General features: G+C 38.6%; 6 protein-coding genes across 6 annotated transcripts; 3 read left to right on the plus strand and 3 right to left on the minus strand.

Annotated features, from left to right (window-relative positions):
- Nucleotides 1-897: 897 nt before the first annotated feature.
- Nucleotides 898-1,353, plus strand: GCK72_001215 (uncharacterized protein; the record flags this gene model as incomplete). The annotated part of the gene is made up of 3 exons (XM_003111062.2): nt 898-909; nt 1,057-1,231; nt 1,280-1,353. The coding sequence occupies 3 exons, from the start codon at nt 898-900 to the stop codon at nt 1,351-1,353; spliced, it is 261 nt and encodes an 86-aa protein (XP_003111110.2).
- A 467-nt stretch (nt 1,354-1,820) lies between these two features.
- On the plus strand, nt 1,821-2,144 carry GCK72_001216 (uncharacterized protein; the record flags this gene model as incomplete). The annotated part of the gene is made up of 1 exon (XM_053722880.1): nt 1,821-2,144. One exon carries the CDS (start codon nt 1,821-1,823, stop codon nt 2,142-2,144), a length of 324 nt encoding a protein of 107 aa, XP_053591525.1.
- Nucleotides 1,916-3,217, minus strand: GCK72_001217 (uncharacterized protein; the record flags this gene model as incomplete). Its single annotated transcript, XM_003111292.2, has 3 exons — nt 1,916-2,779; nt 2,828-3,036; nt 3,085-3,217. 3 exons carry the CDS (start codon nt 3,215-3,217, stop codon nt 1,916-1,918), a joined length of 1,206 nt encoding a protein of 401 aa, XP_003111340.2.
- A 1,333-nt stretch (nt 3,218-4,550) lies between these two features.
- Nucleotides 4,551-19,322, plus strand: GCK72_001218 (uncharacterized protein; the record flags this gene model as incomplete). The annotated part of the gene is made up of 25 exons (XM_053722881.1): nt 4,551-4,668; nt 4,717-5,254; nt 5,395-5,741; nt 5,966-6,022; nt 6,582-6,670; nt 6,787-6,879; nt 6,932-7,367; nt 7,412-8,435; nt 8,479-9,229; nt 9,283-9,541; nt 9,593-10,105; nt 10,148-10,603; nt 10,653-11,559; nt 11,626-12,714; nt 12,777-13,249; nt 13,304-13,710; nt 13,757-14,953; nt 15,005-15,785; nt 15,835-16,514; nt 16,561-16,695; nt 16,742-17,136; nt 17,223-17,910; nt 17,967-18,260; nt 18,332-18,777; nt 18,833-19,322. 25 exons carry the CDS (start codon nt 4,551-4,553, stop codon nt 19,320-19,322), a joined length of 12,663 nt encoding a protein of 4,220 aa, XP_053591526.1.
- Nucleotides 19,323-19,490: 168 nt separating this feature from the next.
- GCK72_001219 (uncharacterized protein) lies at nt 19,491-20,461 on the minus strand (the record flags this gene model as incomplete). Its single annotated transcript, XM_003111377.2, has 2 exons — nt 19,491-20,124; nt 20,199-20,461. 2 exons carry the CDS (start codon nt 20,459-20,461, stop codon nt 19,491-19,493), a joined length of 897 nt encoding a protein of 298 aa, XP_003111425.2.
- A 414-nt stretch (nt 20,462-20,875) lies between these two features.
- On the minus strand, nt 20,876-23,050 carry GCK72_001220 (uncharacterized protein; the record flags this gene model as incomplete). The annotated part of the gene is made up of 5 exons (XM_003111101.2): nt 20,876-21,073; nt 21,191-21,492; nt 21,541-22,632; nt 22,706-22,865; nt 22,910-23,050. 5 exons carry the CDS (start codon nt 23,048-23,050, stop codon nt 20,876-20,878), a joined length of 1,893 nt encoding a protein of 630 aa, XP_003111149.2.
- Nucleotides 23,051-23,206: the final 156 nt, after the last annotated feature.

The raw sequence follows: 23,206 nt of genomic DNA on the forward strand, positions 1-23,206 counted from the left end.
ATAGTCTGTAATTTTCTTTTGTTTAATCCAAAATTTTGATAATTATTGATCAATTTCGTGAATCATACTTTTGAATCGTTATCAAATCACATATTTTCTTCGAAGTTTCACGAGTTCTACTTTTCGTAAAGCTCTCGAAAAGTCGATAGTTGCAAGGTGTTGTAAACGAAGCTAATCAAGTCTTATTTTCTACAACAACGAGAACTTCATTAATTCAGAAGAGCGATGATTCACCCAGAAGTTTCAAAGTCATAGTTTGTGTCATATGTTTACCTTCACTAATTCCCATTTCATCTTTCATAATCCATGATAAATATTGTTCGTGTGCTTGGAAAGCTGTGAAATCATTATTTAACAATTTTTGATCACACTCTCTCACCAAACCATTCTATCAGAAATGCCTACTTCTGCACATCTGCACATTCATTTACAAAACTGGGATCTTATTTGGTTTACTCTTCTTCTTTTTCTATTCCCCCTCTTCTTCCTCCCTTTCTCCATTATATACCATAATTTTATTCCTATAAAAAATCTAATTCATTTTCTAATTATCCAATTTCATGACCTTTTTCTACCGTTTTCCAACTTTTTCCCTTTCCAATTTACTATTAAATGGTGTGATCACTTGCATGTATCAAACACAAACTGATAGTTCTCAATAAACCAAAAAAAAATCTTATCTCCTTTTTTTCGTGTTTGATAACAACAGATAACAAGAAGAGTGTGTATGTCCGTTTTGTGTACGATGAAACGTCAATATAAATATGTCCATCAGCGTCCATTCCATCTCCCCTTTTCTCTCTCCATTGTAGTCCTCTTTTATTTTTGATTAAATTTTATCAATATCACTCAATATTTATTTTTACAGGTTCAACCACCACATTCTTCATCACCAAAATGACTCTTACTGTAAGTTTTTATTCAGAAACGCAATTATCTTCCTTTCAATTCCGAATAGTCTGATTCAAAAATAATCTCTACGGAAACCAATTAGTTTAATTAATTACGAAAACTTTATATTTCAAGTTTCGATTTTTTCAATAAGTTTTTATTCAGTTCGACGACGCCGCCGCTAAGGTTAAGACCCTCAAAACCTCTCCATCGAACGATGAACTTCTGAAGCTCTACGCTCTCTTCAAGCAAGGAACCGTCGGAGATAACACTACCGACAAGCCAGGAATGTTCGATTTGAAAGGAAAGGCCAAGTGGAGTGCTTGGGATGAAAAGAAGGGTATGTTATTATAGAAATCATCATCATCTTCATAATATGGTGTTTTAGGAACTTCAAAGGAAGCTGCCCAAGCCGCTTATGTTGCTCTCGCCGAGGAGCTTATCGCCAAGTACGGAGTTTAATTGATATATCTTCATACACATCGCTTCCACATGTTTCTAAATGCTTCTGAATTTATTGCAATAAAATGCTTTCACAATCGCCACATAAACCTATGCGAAGACATGTCCCTGAAAGTTTTTTCTCGACGTTCGAACAAAGTAACATCGTTCTGTAAAAAAATAGAACTACCGATGAGAAAATTGGAAGACAAACTGCTACGGCGTTTACAAACCCTCCAGAAAACGGCGCCCTTTTAAATTTAAGCAATAGTGCTTCAATTTAATGGTGCCCTACAAAAGACTTGTTAATTTAAGTTGTAGGCGAGGATTTGTTGTATAGTATCGTATGAATTATTTTCCATTGAATTCAGTGTACTTTAAAAAAATTTAATAAACCAATAGTTTGGAACGTTTGAAATGTAATAATTATAATAATACAGCTTTTTCGACGGTAAAAGTGTAATGAGGTCAACAAAGTAAAAAATTAGATGAAGGAGATTGATTTGGATGAATCGGACAGACAACACAACAAAAAAAAACAACAATTTGGAAGGAAAAATAAAATAATGAAACAAGGAATGATTTATTCCGCGGCAGCCTCAGCTGGAGCTCCATCATCGTTGAAAACCGTACGTTTCGCCTTTGGCCCATCGGATCCATTGTCATCGCCATCCGCTCCTCGCTTTTCAGCTCGTCGGTCATCTCTTCCGCCTCTTCCTCCGCGTCCTCCTCGACCACGTCCTCCACGTCCTCCACGTCCACCGCGATTATTACGACCGCCGCGTCCACCGTGGAATCCTCCTTGCTTCTGATTCTTTCTATTGTTGAACTCTGTCCAATACTTTTCCTCCTCTTCTCCTTCGAGAACGCGTCCGACAATTTCAGCCTCTTGGAGGATAACTTTTCCATCGGTTCCGGCTTCAGCAGCTTTGTCCCATGCTTTTTGTGCTCCTCCTTCACTGTCGTTGTTGAATCGAATCTCGGCAGTCTTGCTTCCATTTTCATGAGCAACATAGCCAACTGATCCGAATTGTTTGAAGAAGGTCTTGATGCTATCTACCGATGAATCTCCACTGAGTCCATCAACTGCCAAAATGAGTCCCTTCTCGAAGTGAACAGCGTTTTGAGCCTTCTCAGACTCGACAGCTTCCGCGGTGTTCTTTGCAGACTTAGCAGCCTTGTTAGCAGCACGAGCCTCCTTCGTCTCCTTGTTCTTCAACGTCCAGTACTCATCTTGCATCATTTTAGTGAGCTCAGTCTCTCCGAACTTGGCATCTGCCTTTTGAGCGGCTTCGGCTTCTTCTCTGGTCTTGTAAGTGATAAAGACGCTTCCCTTGAAAGTTCGGTCTCCTGGTTTCAAACGACGCATCAAAACGTTTTCAGTCTCACCGAACTGGTTGGCCCATTGGATGATATCGTCGAGTTGAGTGTCGGTATTGAAACCTTTCTGAAAATTAACGCATTAAAACAGGTTTTAATTGAAACCACGACTCACCATGTACACTGTTCGGTGCTTGATCTTTTGCCAGTACTCCAATGAGTTCTCTGGTACGGGGTTCTCGGCATTTCTGCGAATTTTCTGGTTATCCTCCGAGACGGTGACTATTTCGGAACCGGAGCTCTTGATTGCGTTAGCAATCTTTTCGGTATCCTTGCTAATGGCCGCCAAGCGGTTGAAATTGAGCATCGTGGTAATTGGGACCCCTGAAAAAATAAACCAATAAAATGAGGTAGCTGAATTTTGAAACGTACATCCATCATCCTCCTTAATTTTCTCCTGCAAGAACTTGTCTCTTGGAAGGTTGATATTTCCGAAGTAATACTCGAGTTGTTTGATGATCTTGGCATCAGCATCGTCCTGAACAACGGCAGCAGTCTCACCCATTTCTTGCTGTAATTTTTAGATTGAAGAATACGATGTTGATGAACAGAGAACAGGTATCAGAGAAAAGTAGCTATAAAAATCGATATCAAGATGTAAAAATGCAAAAATCTGTAAAGCTTGTAACGTTTGAAACTGAAATCTTGTTTATAAAGATTATTTCCATGAGAAAATTATTTTTCTTCTAAATTGCATAGATGAAACCCTTACGTTCAGAGAAAAATCGATAAAAACTATTTATATTTTCAGAACAAGAGCAAGGCCTAAAAACTGAGAAAGCAAATATATCAGAGACTTTTGAAGCTTGTTTCTTACTTTATAATTGCGAAATTCAGTACCAATAAAGATGGATTTCATCTAAAAACTTTTAATAATGTAATTTGTGAATTATTTATTAGAAAAAATATAGAAAAAGGAAATAACACTGCCCGCGTAGTTGAAAATTTCGAAACGAGAAAAGGCAAGGTGGGCACACTATTTTAGCGTTACTGCCGCACAGAGTCACAAACCACGCCCCTTTTTCTGTTTATTTTCGGTCTGAGCACGTGTTTATCGATAAAATCAACTGTTGTTCGAATCTTTTTTGAGACTGGGTGATCATAAATACATCTTCAGCCTTCATTCTTCTTTATTTTAAAATACTCGTCGAACTTCAGTGAAAACTCAGAAAATCAATATATTTCATTATTGTTGTTTATTCTGTAGATAATACTAAAAAGCAAGGTGACCAACCTGATGGATTTCACAAGACCTCAGTAGGAGAGAATTCAACACATACTGAACGAGAAAAAGGAAAGTAATGGTTTACTAGGAAAGCTTTTCTGATTCTAGGGAGATGTGAGACTATCAAAAAAAGTTTACGGAAAATGATGAGATTCAGTGAAAAATTTGAAACTTTATGAAATATTTCATAATTTCTTCTTCAAAGACTAAAGAAATAAAACACAACACACATACAGACAGTGGAATAATAAAAAAAAGTATTTTTGGAGAGCTCAACAAAAACCAATAAGGGTTCTTCTCGAGCGTTCTTCTTATCTATGAATGTAAAACTGTCGTGATTCCTTCCCATATCTAGTCTGACTGTTCATCCCTCCTGGGAAGATTAGGCCAAGATGTTTTGGTCTGAAGAAAGGAATAAATGAAGACCATGGTTTCTGAAAATACATCTAGATTCACGGTTAGCATGATTCCAGCTTACGAATATAAAATGAATTTTATATGTTGATCGTAAATCTCTATTCATTGTTGTTTTTTTCTTCCATCCTTCTGAAAACCAAACAAGTGATTTTCAGATTCGAAAATCACTAACCATAAAGAAATTATCCGGTGAACGATGAACAGCCGTCGATTGGCAATCGGGCTTGCTCGATATGTTCAACAGGACACCAATCAAGAAGTTAAGGGAGAAATAATAGCTGCATTTATCTATAGACTACGGGTTGTGGTAAATTGTGAGTTTCGAAGACTCAAGATGAATAAGACAGTCCTCAAATTTTCAGACAAAAGCAAAGATGTTGACGAAATCTGCGAAGCGATGCGAATTCTCATCCAAAGACTTGTCGATCTTCCTCCAGTAACGTTCGCACCTGAAGTATGGATGCCCTTAATGGCAGCAATATCAGAAGGTGGAATCGAACCACAATGGAGAATGATGATGGAAACAGTTGATGTCTCAAGTCTTCCCCCACCCACAGAACCAAATGATCCTGAATCTGATTTTGAAGATGAAATTGATCTACAATTAACGACTTCTCCGAAATATTATGAACAAATAACATCAATTTGCAAAGAATTTGTACTTAAATATGGTCTGACTCGGAGAGTTTTCGCAGCAATTTTGGGTACAGATTTGAGTGAAACAATGGAGAAAATGATTGATCAGAAATGGGATTCGCTGAAAATTCAGACATCGAATGAGTCAGCAAGTCAAGCAAGTTATCTGATGGAAAGGAATATTTTTGACGTTTTTTCTGAAATGAAGGATCATGAAATGTTTGCGAAAGAGCTGTTTTATGCATCGTTGGCAAGGATTTTGAAGTGAGATTTTGAGGATTTCAAATAAAAATCTGTAATGTAGAAATTCAATCCTGACATTTGGATTTAACTCTTGAATAAAATTACAAACGATTTTTTTAATAAAAGATTTCGAGCTTTTCATCCGAAACCTCAATTTTCAGACGTCTCCAAGAGCACCAAAAACCGAGTCAAGATTCTGAAGACGTTTCATTTTATGAGTCATCTTTCCAAATTTTCGATGAAGTCCTCAAGAAAATGTGGCCATATCTTTCGAAAACAGATTCGAGCATCAAGAAAAACAGTATGAAAATATTCGAAAAACTTCTAAGTATTTGTCCAAACAACGTGCTTGTTCAAAAATTGACAGAAAAATTTGTGGATACGTGTGGATGGCTAAAAATTTCTGCAGAAGATATTTGTGAAGAAATGGAGCCAAGATTGTGGAAAGTTGTTGGGTCACTTGTGGCACGACTTCTTGATTTGAAGAAAACGATTCCATATGAAATTGGTGAGCATTTTTTTGAAAACAGAAAAAAGTAAATGCAGCAACATTAGGACTAAAAATTTCGTTCAAAGTTGGACTAACCTTTGTCTTTTTTCATTAAAAAAATTGCATATCAGATCAGAACTCAGATTGTAAATGCGCCCATACATATTTTTGCAAAAGTTTACGGTAGGGCGCATTCGCATTAACACAAACTTGAAATTAATAGTGAGAGTATTCATATTCAGTTTCGTACGCAATCGCTGTTCATATAACACAAGAAGTGACGCTAGCCAGTCCAGAGGGTTCGTTTAGATATTGTAGTTTTGCATTGGAATTTTTGTGTTTTGAGAAAGTGGCAAGTGAGCTTCATTGCACAAATTACAATAGAGCTATTTGCACATATTTTTTTTATTTTTCACAAAACTCTTTCGTAGTTGTAGATTTTATTCTTCAGTTCTGTTGTGTTGTTTGTCAATTTTGTGATTTGTGAAATTGTTTTATATCAGTTATACAACAATTCAGCAAGCGAGCTCCACCATGAATTAAACTAAAATTCTCTTCAATTTCAATGAATTAATAGAAGAGATACAGGTGATCACGCTTGCCGAATTTTTGTCATCTTCGATACTTCTCCTTCTGAGTTTTCGTAAATGCGCTCGTTCGAAATGTTCATGTTTAGCAATAGAGCACGTTTACTTATTCTCGATTTGGAGATTTTTCGTAAGTTGGTGGTGTGGTGTTTCTTTCGAGTGATTTATGGGGTTTTCTCGATTTAGTGTATTCTGCAAAACTCTTTCACTATCCATTCAGTTTTAAAATTTCCTAAGTTTATCTCAGTTTTGAAGCAAAATTTAATTTCAGATTATGCTCCAGACGATTTTGAGGCACTTTGCGAACAACCACCAGGTGGAAGTAAGAAGGAAATGTTTTTGAGATCAATGGTTGATGCGGTAAGAGTTAGGGATACGGTAGTAGAATTCAATGAGAGAATATAGGAATATTATAAAACGAAGAAACTAGTTTCTCACGAATCATTCTTGAAAATCATCTGCAAAGCTATTTTCAGACCCGTGCCTCACTTCTCCAAGTGCTCATTTATCTCAGAACTTCCAAAAGTAGTTCAGATGTTGTTCAGTTTATGAGAGACTACTATTCAGAGGTGAGGACATACGAATATCCCAGACACACAAACAGATGTTTCATTTTTTCAGCTGGTTTTCAGTCAAGAAACTCTGATTATGCATGCATCAATTGACATGTTCAGAGAATCAACATTTCGGGATTCAATTAAATCTGAAGATATTCTATCCATCGTTGATTCTATCATTGATACACCTGCGATTGTGTCGATGGTTCTCGTTATATGTGGAATCAAAGATGTAAAAACAGCAAAACAGGCTCTTGAGAAAACATTGATTCGAATGGCCAACGATTTGGAAGATGAAGATCAAAAAAGAGAAGGATATGTCAATCATTTACACGAATCTAGCTCATTCTGGGCATGTGTTGCGAAGTATGCGGATAGGAATATTCTTGATAAAGCTGCCAAACGATTTGTTGAAGTTGCTATTGACAGTCCCGATATTCGGACTGCTACGCTGTCGGCTGATATTTTTTTGACAATTTTAAAGTTGGAACTAGTTTCTGGTTAGTTTGAAATTATATGAGCAGTTGATTTCATATGATTACAGATGCCGAAAAGTTGTCAGAAGATGCTGTAATCTGTAATGCGAAGTTCTCAAATTGGGATATGGAAGAATCGAGATTCAGACAAGTCGGAAACAAACTAGTAGAGTGTAACATGGCGAAACGACCGAAATATGCGCAAGTGCCCCTTTTCACACTTCAACATTTACAAGAAGTCGATAGTCTTCCGATGAGAGATTTGATCTACACTGTGACTCTGATGCAATTTCTGAAAACAAAAGAAGGAATGGAGTTGCATAAACAGTTCTATGAAAACTATCCGGGACTCGATGAAATCTTCGAAAACTTTCATTCACGAGAACACAAGATTCGATTGTGTTCGAGACTTCTGGGAGAGTTCGCCAAAATTGTTTCGGAAAATGAAAAAGGAAGTCTGATTTTCAGTTTGGATCATGAAAATGTTCTGAACTGGTTAGAAGAAATTGGTATTATAGATTCGCCTATAATCTCTGAGAAACTGATTGATCTCACTTTCCATGTTGAAGTATGGCATGCTTTGAACTTTCTGCAATTCGAGAGTACCGAGTGTCATTTCGACGATGTTCAAACTTTTGGACGAATCTGGATGACGAATGTGATGGAAGTTATACCAGACAAAACACTAAGAGAAGTTGAAGATCAAATAACAATTATGTTGAGGAATCAGTATGAAAAGCAGGGTTATAAAATGAAGGCGTTACGAGAGAAACGATTCAATGGAAAATTCCCAAAATATCCGAAACCTGAACCATTGGAACCACAGATATTGTCGATGCATAATAGAATTGGTATTTGGTTAACGAAGAAGAAAGTGGAAGAGTTCGCTGATGAATCTACAAAGCTTTTCACGTGGCTTATTGGAGTTTGCTCTGGACAAAAGTCATATGGGGATGTGGTCACGGCGGAAGCGAAGAAGATTCTGGCAAAGCTCTATCCGGATCAACAAAAACAAGAAGACATTAAACATTATTTTGGAATGTCAGCACTGTTGAATGGAATTGGAATATGCAAAGAAGAAGAGGGAAAATTGTAAGATTAAGGTTGTGTCATAATAAAATGTGATGTGTTTCAGCTCATTCCGCCCAATGTTTATTCGAATTTATCAAGAAGTTGTGTCTAGAGATATGACTACTTGGGAAGCTGGTTATTCGATGGAAGTCATCAGTAAACGATTAGGAGGATTCCATGAATGGTTGGAAGATGTGAATGAGGAAAAGTTAGAGAAAGACAATGGTCATCATCTCCAAGTGATTCAAAAGCTATCCCATCATTGCTGGTTTAAACTCAGAACTATTGAAGTGGCTGAATTGGACAATACGACTCCAGACCATATTCTTCTTACTCTCAGAAAGTTTTCTGAAGTTATAGCAAGTCGAATGGACAAGATCATAAATTGGCTCATTCCTACACTCAGTCCATTCACTTTAGCTTCACGACTCGATCTACTTTTAGAAATTATTTTCTTATTCCCTGAAATAGTGGAAAAGTACAGGAAGCAAATTGAATCGTATTTCTTCAAACTATTCGATTTGTTCCTTAAAGAAGAATACATTGATGGACTTGTCAATAATCCAGAGTTCAAAATTCAAACAACTGACAAATATCTGTCGTCCACTTTGAACACAAAAAGGGAATACTATTTGAAAGATCCGACCCAAAATAAACTGTTTCGAGTTCCGGATCTGTTGATGTTGATCAGCAAATATGGATCAAAGAATGTTCAAATTTATTGTTTGAAAAAAATCGGAGAAGCATTGGCAATCCTTCCTGGAAAAATTCTGGAGAATCAGGAAGTTCTTAGAGGAAATAAGAATATTGAGGAGGTGAGTTGTTTTGTTTCATTCTTCTTCTAACAGATATCAATACTGGATTTCAGAACTCCGAAAAACGTGTTGCCTGTGATGTAATCGTTCTGTCAGAGTTCCTGGGGTACTTCAACTGTCTTTACTCTCAAATTTCGATGGAAACTCTATCTGAACCTTCTGAAGAAACCATAATGAAGACTTTCATGCTGCTCGATACTGGATCTCGCTCGAAAAATGAGACTAACAAGAGGAAAACGAGTAGCGGTTTGCCACGTCATCATCAGGATCATATAGACATGAAGTACTGTACCTTCAAGTCAACTGGAAACAGTGAGTTGCTACTAAAAGTTTCGCGACGAGATAGAATTTCATGATTTTCAGAGTTCACAAGCCAGCATTGGTACAACTGTTACACTTGCAACATGATGGAATCTACTGGAGTATGCAGTACTTGTGCTGTCAACTGTCATCGTGGCCATGAGCTTGCCTACTCGAAAAAGGGAGCATTTTTCTGTGATTGTGGATCAAAACCGTGTGATGCAATGAAAGGAGCCGATCATTATCCGAATGCGATGAACTCGTTAAGAGGACAATTTCCAGATAATAGTATTCAGAAAACGTCACCAAAGCCTAGAGATGTTTTTGTGTACTTCTTCGAATTCTTGAAAACAAAAGATGATGACTTTGAAGAATTGAAGAATTCACTGAAAGCAGTTCAGAAAGAATTTCAAAAAGCTCAAAACGACTTGGAGAAAGTTTTGGAATCGATCGATTACGCAAATCGAAAGGCATTGAATGTCACCGAACATCAGAGATCAGTTGTTGAGTCGATGAAGAATATGGATAGAGTTGTGTTGGAAGAGAAAGAGGAATTCATGTCGCCTCTAGATGCAGGTTAGTGACGAACATCTCCATAATGTTTAAAAAAGTTTTTAGCAGGTCACTTTCTTCCAATACGTGGATCCGATTCAATGGTTCAAGACAGGGGCTTGAGTATAACTCTACGTCAGCGAGAACTGGCAGACATCATAAAATTGGATGATGGAACAGAGCTACTCGTGATGATACCAGATAGCGTTCAATCGTGTCTTCAATTACATTATATGGACACGAGGACTCATTTGCTTCAAGGAATGCATTGTCTTCGGACTGAAACTGAGCAAATTCCATTTAGTCCCGTCAGTTTGGATGTGTCCGGAAATCGTTTGGTTGTTTGCGGAACCTATGAGATCTATGCATTGAGATTCTCTCCGCAAGGTACTGTTATTGATAGAGCACACATTAAGCTATTGGAGAATGGAAGTTCTGGCTCGATGAATGGAAATCCGGTGAAGAAAGCAAGATTTTGTCCGGAGATTGAAGGGGACACGAGGAAAAAACAGTTGATTGCAGGTGAGGGCTTTTGAAGAAGAAACGAAATATCAATGAGAGTATTTTTCAGTAGCCACAATGCAATACATCCGGGTCTACGACCTGACTCTCCATGAGACCAACTTCGTGGAAGAAATGGTTTTGACTACTGGAAATGTTGAAGACGTGCTCATTCTGAATCCGGTTAATGGGAATATTAGAGTATTGGTTCTCTCGTCATCTGGATATCTCTATGAGCATAATATCAGCGACTGTACTGCTGATAACAACTCAATTTTCCTGACAAATGTTGTTAATACTCCTGGAATGGATATGAATGGTGATGGAGTATCTCTTCACTACTCATCGAAATTCAATCTGCTCTTTGTATCGCTCGACTCTGCCCTCTACGTAGCTCGTTTACCTGAACCAACTGGCAACTCACAAGCGCCAATCTATGACTGGAAACCAATGAATATCAAATGGCCAGTGGAAGTTTGGAGAGAAGCATCTGGAATCATTGCGTGTTTATCAAAAGAAATAACAGATCAAGTCATGTATTTCCATCCGACTGTTGATAAAATCATGATCCAAAAAACTCAAGTAAATCGGCCAATTATGACATTTTTCATGATGACAAGTTCCAAAAATCAATCGATTTACTCTGTTATGATATTCCCTAATTTGCCGACATGTGAAATTTGGGAATCCTCATGGGAAAACGTTCATGATTTATGGATTGCCGACGTGCCAAGTGAACGTTTCGCGATTGAAGTTGTCGAGCAGAAGACGGTTCCAAAACCATTGGATAAAGAAGATTTGGTGTTGCTGGCTGAACAATGTGAACCGATTGGAACTGTTGAATGGAGTTGTCGAGATATTGAAATGTTCTATACGCATACTGAATTGAATCATCGTTTGTCGATTTCCGAATCAATGCCGATTACTGTAGTTCAGCAGACACACTTCACGTTGACTGCAAGAGTTACTAATTCAAGGTAAGAACGATAACTAGATTATTTTAATCAAAAACCTTTTATATCCTCATGTTTCACTACTTTCAGACAAATCGTTCGTATGATCCGTCTCGAAGTAGAAGGACCAACAGGACCAGAGTATCTCAAAATCGGAAATACTCGTTACACAGTGTCTACCCGAAATGCAAAAGTTTATGATTTGAGACTCACACGTGAAGAATCTCTTACTCTCGATCATCGGAACATAACTATTGAAGTGATTCCAAAGACCAATCAGAATACTGTAAAACTTAAATCTCTGAAATTGTATGGATGTGATCGGAATGCAATGGATGAAATCCAACCAAGATTCGAACGTCAACCAGTATTAAATACTCCAAATCGTCTGGTTTATTCCATTCTAGAATTCCCAGGAGAAGACGTCCAATGGGTTGAAAAAGTTGCAGAATCTCATCTCTCCAGAAAACTGAATCACCCATCTGTTTGCTCAATCTCCACAAAATCAATTTTGAAATGTCATCCGAAAATCGATGAAAAACTGTTCCAAATTATCGACAGATCGTATTTACAAGAGTGGAAATCACTTGCCAACTGGACAGAAGAATCCGGATTCTCAGAGATGAGAATGCACCATGTGGAGCATTTACTGGATAGAATGGAAGCAGTTAGAACAAGATGGCCTTATTTCTATCAGACCCTGAAACAAGAGTTCGGAGCAGTGACATGTTTTGTGGAATTGATGAGAGATGAAATGAGAAAGATGCCACTTCACAGATGTCAAATGATGGCTCAAGCGATAGTGAAAGTTGTTTTTGGAATGTTGAGTTATGGAACTGATGAATCAGAGAAACTTATTCATGTCTTCTTGGATATCTTCACGGATAACTCCACCTATCATTTAGCTAACGACCTTCGATCAGCAGTTCAAGAGACTTTTTCGAGATATGATAATGTATTGAAACAAGAGAAACAATTGATTGAAGGAAAGGACAAAAAAGAGCTCATCCGAATCGGCAATACTGGTCTTGCTCCGTTCTATGGTGCTCCGAGAGTTCTTGCAAAGACGCCAGCTAACTTGATGATTTCAAATGTTACCGACACTTTGCCGTTGGAGGAAATAGAGAAAACTACTTGGCTAGATCAGATAATATCGTTACTTTTAGAGAAACTTTCGAGGTAATGTTTTATCAAACCTCCTGAATGTCTATTTATTCATGAAACTTATTCTCCTTTTCCAGATCGAAATCAACATCCACGTGGCAAAACATCTCTGACTCTCCAGCTTACAATTTGTCAAGAGTCTTGGCCAGTTGTGTTGCAATCTGTGATCCAAAAATCATTGGATCCCACTTCTCGAGACTGATTCGACTGATCAGTTACGATGCGAATGAGATTTATCCGTTCAGTGAAAAAACATTCCCCAACTATTCTCTGTTAAGATCTGTGGAACTTCTTCTTTTTGTATGTCTCGAAAAACGAGGAGAGGAGAAAAAAGAGAATTTGGAAATGTTGGATTCAATTGTTAACGAACTCCAAACTGTCGGAATTCGAGATTTATGTTTCAACGTTTTGGAGAAAGTGATTCCTGAATGGAAGGAGAGAGGACCTGCCACGTTTGCGAGAAACTCTTCTGAAAGTCATCGAAAAGTTTGGTTGCCACACGTTCCATTGGTTTCATCGTCTGCAAATCCGCCAAATGCAAATGTTATGAGTCAGTGGATTCTTTAAAATAGTTGTATTACTCAAAATGCTCGATTATTTTCAGACTGGCCATCTAGCCTCGAAGACGCTTACATTATAGCTTGCACCGATTTGGTTCTCCTAATCCCACAACATCTTCAAGAATTAGACCGCAGAAAATCAGTACCACGTGACGATCGTTGGATTCAGAAATTGTGTCAATTGGCTAATTTGAGCAATGGATGTTCAGCATATCGACAATGTAAAAAGCTTCTTCTTGCAATGTGTTACAATGATGAAACGAAATACAAAATAATGAGAGACAAGTATAAAATGCAAGAACTTCTTCAACAATTGGTTAATAAGTATTTGAATGTGAGTAAAGAGGTTGGAGGACATCAACAGTTGACTGAAATCGTGGATATTCTTGCTTCAATTACAAAGCTCGCAATGATTCGACCAGATATGTGGAGAGATGTTTGCAGTACTTATGTGAGTTTTTTTTTCATCAAACGTTTTGAAACATCCTATTTTTCAGACCACTTGGCTCCTCCGTCTCGCTTGTTACACAACAAAAGTTGTCGCATCCCAAGTTGTCGAACTTCTCATAGTCGCTGTCCGTGATTCAAGTGTTGGTGGGCAACTGAGCATTCAGTTGGCTGATAGTATCATTGAAGCTCAAAATGGAGAATTTATTGAAAAGATAATCAAAAGATTTTTAATAGGAAAGGACGAACAATTGAGATGGACACTTCATGGCATGCTTCGATCTGTTATCCAATTGGCAAGTCGGCAGAATCAGTGTTCGATTGTCAAGAAATTGTACAACACTGTATATCCAATGGTAGAGAATCTTGGAGTTCAAGGTGCTCAGCTGGTCGATCTCATTGCAACGTACGCCCCCAGAGTGTTCAGTTCTGCAGAGCTGGTATCCATGACTCAATCTGAAATTTCAACGATTCAAAAGATCGGGGACACGCTGGATAAGGATGGATATCAGGGAATGTACGAACTAATGAGTCATTTGGGTCTCGGATGGAAATCAATTCAATTCGACAGAAATCCATGTCTTGTTTGCTTCACAAGTAGAGGAATTCATGATGTTGTGAAGATGACTACAATCAAATCAGATACCAGATATTCTGCCAATACCATGATCTACAAGCTACTCTCAAATTATGAAATTTCAAAAGTCATTATCAAACTGAGTGATGTCAAAAAGAGTAAAGCCATCAGGAAAGTTTCCCTCTATTACTCAGCCAAATCCGTTGAATCTGTGGAATTGAAATTACATCCTGAATTGTGGAGAAAGTGTGCAGTAGTCAATGTTGGAGAAAACGAGACAATAATCAACCTCTCGTTGGCTGTTCCAGTCGTAACTTCCTCATTGATTATTGAGTTCGATGAAGTCACGGATCAACGTAGTTCCAGTCAACTTCATTGTCCCCGTTGCTCTGGACCTGTTCGAACTCATTCGGGAGTGTGTGATAGTTGTGGAGAGAATGCATTCCAATGCATGAAGTGTCGATCCATAAATTACGTGGAAAAGGAACCATTCTTATGTCAAAGTTGTGGGTACTGTAAGTACGCGAGGATCGAGTTATCGGCAGTGTGTCGGGCTCTTCCTGGTGCTCAACATATCACCTGTGATGCTGAAAGAGGACAATGTGTACAGGAAATCACGCAGTTATTGACTAAAATGGAGACTACTAAAACCAAATTAACTGGATACAGAGTGAGAATTTCAAATTAACACGGCTTTTTAATAAATTCCTATAATTTTCAGGCTGTATGCGAGTCTCTCTACCTCAAAAACCGTCCTCTCCCGCCCTACAAACTTCACGTGGAAAACAACCATGCATCTGAATTCTTCGAAACGAACGGAACAATGAGCACAGAGCAATTGGCATTCCAATCGGTCACGAATCCAATGAGTAATCTTGCGGTTACAATCAAAACTCTTCACACAGAGCTATGTCAACAAACTCAACAGCTGATGTACTTACACGAGGAATTGAATCGATATGATCATGCATCAGAAGTATCAATTGTGTTCCATAAATCACAGAACACTTCTTACTATTCAACAAGTGAATCATGTTTCGGATGTCTCTGTAATCAACTTCTCCATTCGATCGCCCTTCTTCATTCTGCTTGTGACGATGAAAATGCACTGAATCTCCTTCTTTCATTCGATTCAACAATCGAGAGACTTGGAATATTAGCTCAAACTTATGAGACACTTCGAGAAGAAGTTGAAGAACTGCTAGTTCGTTTGATGTTTGGAAGAACTGATGTCACCTCGAAAATTGAGAAATTGATTGAAAATGGAGATGTCAACTTGTCGGTGATGGTCAAATCCTTGATGTATGCAGCTGATCCAACATGGCAACAAAAACTGAAATTATTAGTTCGATTTGCAATTGAGAAGAGAGATGAGAACAGTTGTCTTCAAGCTTTGATGGTTTTGAATAAATATTTGGAAGCGACGAAAACAGTTTCGATGGATGAGAGGAAGAAGATTAAAGTGACGAAGAAGGAAGGAGTCGTCAAATGGCTTACTTCAGGTTAGTTTTAAGTCTATGAAAACGAAGTTCAATCCAATTTGTTTTTCAGACGAAGATTGGAACGACTGTTGTTCGATAGCCTCAACATCTACCGCTCCTCCACCCTCAACACCGTCAAATCCTTACGAATGGATTTCTGAATGTCTTTTCTCTCAATGGATGTCTGTTCGATCGGCAGCAAATCAATTGTTGATAAATCTATCTCGTCAACAATTCCATGAACCAATTGCTTTACTTCTTCTGTGTGAGAATTTAGCGAAACTGACGACTCTTCCTTCGGCAGACTGCGATCAGTTCATGAGTTCATGTCATACGATAATTGATTCGTCCGTCAATACGAAAACAAGATTATTTGTACAACAGTTCCATGTGTACCTCATCAGAAAAATTCATGAAGAATGTGCAAATCTACATGGACAGAAGATCACACTTTCAACGGATAATACATTTGGAGAGAGATTGAGATGCTTCGTTGAATTACTGTCGCTTCTCTTATCTGGATCATATGTCGAAAACGTTCTTCTGAAGGCTGGAGCTGATGATTTATTGATTTTCTTGCTTCATTCTACCATCTTTTTGAAAAGAATGATGACTAGAAGGACGCGTGCAATCGATTCATCTCGGACGGCATTAGAGAAACTATTAAAAAGAGTTTCATGTCGAGATGGTACGAAACTGATGAGTGTATGTGTGGATTCGTTGAAGTTGGTGAAAGATACTTCCACATTGGTGAGTTCATTTGGGACACACAGGCAGACAACCCTTTGGTTTTCAGGGAATCATTGTTGGCGTCATGATGGAAATCATGAATCCACAACAGGAAACTGAAGAGTCGTTCCTCATTCAGATTGAGAAAGATGTGGCACAAGAAGACTTTTTACAAGGAAGAATGACACATAACCCGTATAATGTGAGTCGATGAAACAAAAAAGTACATTTTAATAAATTTTTCTCAGTCAAACGATCTTGGAATGGGACCTCTGATGCGTGATATCAAGAACAAAATCTGCCGAGACACTGAAATGATAGCGTTGATGGAAGATGATAATGGAATGGAATTGCTTGTAAATGGGAACATTATTTCACTCTCCTTGAGTGTTCGAGAGGTTTATGATCGGTTGTGGAAGAGAACAAATAACGGTTCTCCTATGCTCATTGTCTACCGTATGCGTGGATTGATGGGAGATGCTGTGGAAACGTTCATTGAGAATTTTGGAGTCGCTGAGAATTCAGAAGAAGACGATGAAGAGGATGAGCAGTTGGTCCGAATGACTAATTGTTTGACACAATGTGGAGGAATTGATAAGTTGATGGATTTGATGGCGACTAACGTGGAGTCAAGCTCTGGAAGGTAAGAAGAAAGGGATGGGGTTGCGAGTCGAATCACGATATCTTTATATTCAGATAAAGCTTTCTAATCCCCTCAAGTTTTTCCAGATTTCTTCTCGGACACCTTCGGAAGATGTTCGAACGAATTGTGAAGATTCCTGTCGGCCGAAGAGTTTTAATTGAACGTCGAATGGTTGAAAGAATGATGTCAGTGGTTCGAACGTGTTGTGCAGATCCAACAAATGAATCGAAAGTTGCAATCGGGATGGAGTTATATAAAGTTGTTGAATTCGTGGTTTCCGATAAGCATGTCCAGGATATATTATGTGGAATCAAAGAAGAAGACGCTAATTGGTGGTTTGACCTGTTCGAGAAACGTGGAAATGAAGAGGGATCAGTAACAGAATTACATCGAAAAACTGCACAAATTCTGGATCAAATGACATCGAGCATCGGAAACATAGTAATGGGATCAGATGCATCTGAAAATGTTCTCGTTGGAATGTACTCCAGAATTCTGAAATGGGATGTTATTGATGCAGGTGTACCACCTTCGGATATTCAAGCACGTCAACGAATTTCAAGAAGAGATCAAACTATTATGATGACTGAACAGCTGGCGAATATTACAGCAAACATTCTTCCATCCACTTATGGAGCAAGATTGAAGCAAAAGATTCTGGATTCTGGAGTTATTGCCACGACTTGTCAGTACTTGATGAAAGATCTTCCGAATCTTTATCAGCCAACAGAGTCACCTGAATGGAAGGTTTTCTTGTCACAGCCATCGTTGAAGGTAAGCTTTTTAACTAAAGTTATTGTCTCTCATTTTGAACATTCCCAATTTTTCAGTTAATTTTGACTCTTCTCGCTGGACTCGCACGTGGACATCAAGCTTCGCAGAAAGAGATTGCAAAGACTACTTTGAAGCTGATGCACCGTCTCGAACAAGTGGCATCTGATAATTCAATTGGAACATTGGCTGAAAACGTGATCGAAGCTTTGAATGAAGATGAGGAAGTGAAAAATCAAATCAAAATGGTTCGAGATGAAACGGAGAAGAAAAAGAAGCAGATGGCAATGATGAATCGAGAGAAACAATTGATGAAAATGAGAATGAAAGTGGGAACAGGAGGACAGATTAAGGCAAGTTTTCAGATGGACCGATGGTTCCCAGGCGTCTTTCTGATATAAAAATCATCATTAATTTGTTACAGGTCTCCTCAAGAACCCTTCACAATGAACCAAGTATCGATGACACCGACTCGCTTTCGTGTTGTATCTGTCGAGAAAGTGTGATTCGTGGAAGTCAGGCATCTGGAGTCTACGCATTCGCCGCTATCGATCAAGAGTCAGCCCGTACTTGTACAGTTTCAATGATGGTTATGGTACACCTGGACTGCCATAAAAATGCGATTCGTGGTGGAGGCGGCGGACGGGCGGTTGATGAGTGGACACGATCAAAATTGCACAATGCAGGTGCCAAGTGTAATGTGATTACTCCGATTGCAATGGGAACGACTACTGATGAGATATGGATAGAAGCAATTCATCGATACGAGATCGATATTGGAAGGGTTTCTGGATTGGCTCATGTAGTTGTTAACAGAAATTTCGTTTTCATTGACATCTGTAAATTGGTTAATCGATTCATTCATAAGAGGTAAGAAAGAAAATTCAGAAGAATAAATATGTGTATGTATGCTCCCTTTTTCCAGATCCTTCTCCCTTCAATCAGAAGGCGGTGGTCGCGAATCTAACATGCAATACCTTGCCATTCTTCATCTTTTCGGTGTTTCTCTTCCAGCTGATGCTGCAGAATTGGAAATCTCCTCTTCCGATCAACGTCTCATTGGATTCCTCTTCACAGAGCTGACCACTGAGAGTTGGAATGATCAGAAGAACGACGTACTGCGTGCAACTCTACACGATGCTCAGACAAATGGACCGATTGCCACGTATCAAGATGCGAAACCCATTCTTATGACGTGGGCGTTCGTGGATGCGTATTTCAATAAAGTTATCAAGATCACCGGAGATGATCGTTTGGAATGGCTCCGTGAGCATCTTGTCGAAACTATCAATAAGACACGTGGATTTGTTGATGACTTCGATTCGAACGTTCTTCCATGTGAGGGACTAGCAGAGTTCTGCGACGTCACCGGTGCGCTACTCAATGAGTTAGCTGTATTCCTTCCGGATAACTAAATATTTTTCTTTTTTTTGTCATGTTATATTATGTCATTTTATTTAAAAACCTGTGTGAAAGTGTTGTATGAAAAATTCGAATAAATTTATAGATTGGAATCAGAACTACAAAACTAGGTAATAGAAACAAGATCAACAAAAAACAAACTGGAATCTAAAATAAGCATTTTAAGAATATAGTTTATCCGAAACCTGACGATTATAATATTCTCTGTGCAATTCATTTTTTGGAGCGAACACTTTCTTATCAGCCAGCGAAACTACACTTCCCGAAGGTATTCCATGGAAAACTTGATCAATTGATTTGAGTGCTGATGAAACTTTCACATCTGGCAACACATATCCTCTGACATCTGCACTCAATTGTCTCTCTTTCTCCATTTCTGTTTCTTCACTCAGATATCCACGGTTCTTTGCGTCCATATAATATTCAATGAGACTTGCCGGAGGTGCTTTCCGTTTTGGAATAACTTTTCCTTTCTCGAACCACGCTTTGGGATTGACCGCTGCTTCTAGACTCTCCACATCATAATAGGCGGTACGAACTCTTCCGCCTGCCTTTTCAACAGCTGCGATAGCTGATTGTGTTGCATATTGAACTTCGATATCAATTGGGTATGGAAATGAGTCAGCTCCTTCTTCGGTCAAATCAAATCCGTATTGTCGGATTTTTGGATTGATTTGAAACTTCTGAGTAGCACATAGAGCCGAAACATCGATTGGTCGACTTGGGTTGATCCATCCTAGATCAATGAGACGAGCGAGTTCAATCAATGAGAGAGGAATATACTCACGGCGGGAGCTGGAAAGGGTATACTGTATTTAAAAAAAGGTTCAAGCAGAGAAACATTACTAATTCCGAAAATAATCACTCACTTAATATCCGCGTTGAAAAGCTTCTCTCCCGGATACATTCTTTGCCATGGTCGAAAGAAATCACCCCAAATCCATCCGAGTGGCGGTTTCGCTGCTCTTTCTAGAGCTCCTTGCGTGTGTCCCATTTGATTATGTCCTTTTTTGAGTTGTCTTCCAGTTGTTCTTGCTCCGATATTGTCTCTGGCATCTTGAACTCGTATTCTAGAAGCCTTTTCCACGATTTGGAATGCCCGTTCTTTGGCACTGCGTAGGGCTTGAGACATCTGGACAATGAAATAGTTGTCTTCAGTACGTACATTAATTTGCTCAGATAGAGAGAATGGTTCTAAAACCAACCGCCACTTCAAAAGAAAACGTTTGAATAAGAAGAGTAAGTAAAAATTTCATCGAGATTTGTTTTATAAAACGGGTTTCTATTGGCAATGAGAGTATATCCGATGGTACACGAAAAAGATTAACGGGGAACAAATTGACAATTTCACCAAAATTGCAGCGGCAATCTATATACAAGATAAGACAGTGTATACCAGTTGAAATGAAAATGGAACTCGAGGAATGAATGGGGGATCGTAGATAACTGTGTCGATAAATAAAAACTGGGAGGGAGCCAGTGATGATAAGAAAAATCACATAAAATTATGGCAAACGGAGAAGAGAGAAAGTTAATAAATAAACAGCTACTCGAACACTTGGTAAGCCAGAGTAGAAATACGTTGGCGACGTGTGACGACAAACACTCCAACAGCTCCAATTGAAACACCAATCAGAAGACAGAAAATGGCAAGAACGAACATCGCACCACCGGTGTATCCAAGGAATCCTGTGTCTGTGTCTGGTGGGAAAGACTTCATTGCACTCGCATCGGCGATCCACTCCTAGAAAAATATATTCAAGGAGGTTTTATATAGTATTTGAAATGGAACTACAATCTACTTAATACTGTGTTTCTCTCAAACTTCTAATGATTAATATATCAGCTCAGGTTGAATTACCTCCTTGGCTCCAGTAATGGTCTCTACAACAATCGGCATTTTCTCCGAAAATAACGAGGCATTCATCTTATTGAACAATTCGGCAGTAGTCAACTCGGTGGTGTAGTTATATCCAACATTTCCTGGTTGTACAGTAGTTTTTTCAGATAAACGGAGAAGCATAGAAAGTCCACCGTCTCGGTTTTCGACGTAGAAAGCAACAACACGATATGGAATCACAGGAGCAACATTCTTGTTGATTGTTTCCACAACTGCCTTGTTGAAACGAGGCAAACCAACTTTGTGCAAATCAGTGAGATTCTCTGGGAATAATACGAATATGATAACTCAAGGCTATCAAGTGAACTCACTGTCTTTGATTGGTAGAATCCACGTGTTGTTCGAATACTGTCCATTGTCGTAGCAATCCGCGATTTGAACAGAACCCGTGTTCAACCCGGATGAAGCGATTGGAATTCTTGTCACAGTCATAGATTGAATTATTTTACGAGCACGGAATTTGTTGATGGAATGCACTTCTCCATCTTGAGTTAAATGAAGCTCCACAACGTTATCAAGTCCGTCGGATGCGCGATACGTTCTCAAGCTAGTTCCCGTCATATCAACATCATTTTCGTATGGAACCCATCTCAAACGATCCTCCACCAAAATATTTTCCATTGGTTTCATAATGAGAACAGTATTGTTGTCGACAATTACGTCGTTTGTGTTTTCAGTCAAACCAGTGAAATTATCACAAGCACCTCGACTCATTGTAAACTCATATCCAAACTGGAAATCATGGAGAATGAAATCTGTCTCATTTGGATACTTCAAATTTCCATCATAATTAACTTTTTGTCTCATAACGTTATCGAATGAGGAACCAGCAACAATGAACACTTTGTTCGATTTTGAATATAGAACTTCGACAACTTCAGATTTGTTCGTTTCGTAATCGAAAAAGTTGAGATTCGCAGCGAACTCGTCCAGCGGTTTGAGAGTAATGGCAGTTTCGTTCCTTCCTTGGCAATAGATTCCATGAGCAATGTTAGCTTCGTTTCCAGAAGGAAGCTCGAAACGATCAAGTTCCAGAGACCAATGGTTGATTGGAACAGTGCTGTTGAAATCGGAAAGTTCAGCAAGGCGAATTGAGAGTAGAATTGGGTTGGAGAAACCCTTTACGGCTGGTGCGATAGAATCATCACCTCCGTAACGAATTTCTACCAAAACCTTTGTGTCATTCGCACTTGTTCCGTTCACACATGAGACCCATTTCATTGCATTCACTCCTCCAACTAAATCGACATGATCTTTGACAGCATATCCTGAGTTGCTTTCAATGAAAACCAAGATCCCGTTCACAATACTGGAAATGGAAGATGTCTCGTTACCGATGATGCTGGCAAAACGTGGTACTTTGATAATCTCTGGCTTTGCGGCTTTTTCATCGCAGTCTCCATCTGAAATTTTACGATTTAGAAAACACAAGTTTACTTTTTTACAGTTTGGGAACATAATTGAATCAACAATAACCTTTTGTAATATACTCAATGCGTTTGTCTCCACTCAAGTACTGAATCCATTTGTCCACTTGTTCATCCTTCTTTCTCTCGAGAACTCGAAAACCATTAGTGGATGTTTCCATTAGAAGATAAGTATTCAGACCTTTCCAATCTGTAACTGATCCAGAAATCTGAAAGTATTGTTTTCGAAAGATTAATTATGGAAACTATTCACCTTATATGATGCTGGAAGTGTCATTTTGTCGCTCAACTTTTTCTGTTCTGATGGTGGGTTAGAGCACATGTTGAGGAGCGGTTCAAGGTCTAAACTGGCGACGAGCCCCACCAGGGCTAATGAGAGAAGCAAGGCCTTCATCGCCTGAAAAGATAAATGTTACAGGCTACACTAGAGAGTGAAAATTAAAGTTTGTGAAAACGGCAGAGAGAAGAGAAGAAAAACAAAGAGGAACAATGACGAATGTTCTACAAAAAATGAACTGAACGATGTGAGAAAGAAGACAACAATTTATTT

The sequence above is a fragment of the Caenorhabditis remanei genome, chromosome I (assembly GCF_010183535.1).
Source record: "Caenorhabditis remanei strain PX506 chromosome I, whole genome shotgun sequence".
In the NCBI taxonomy this organism is placed as follows: domain Eukaryota; kingdom Metazoa; phylum Nematoda; class Chromadorea; order Rhabditida; family Rhabditidae; genus Caenorhabditis; species Caenorhabditis remanei.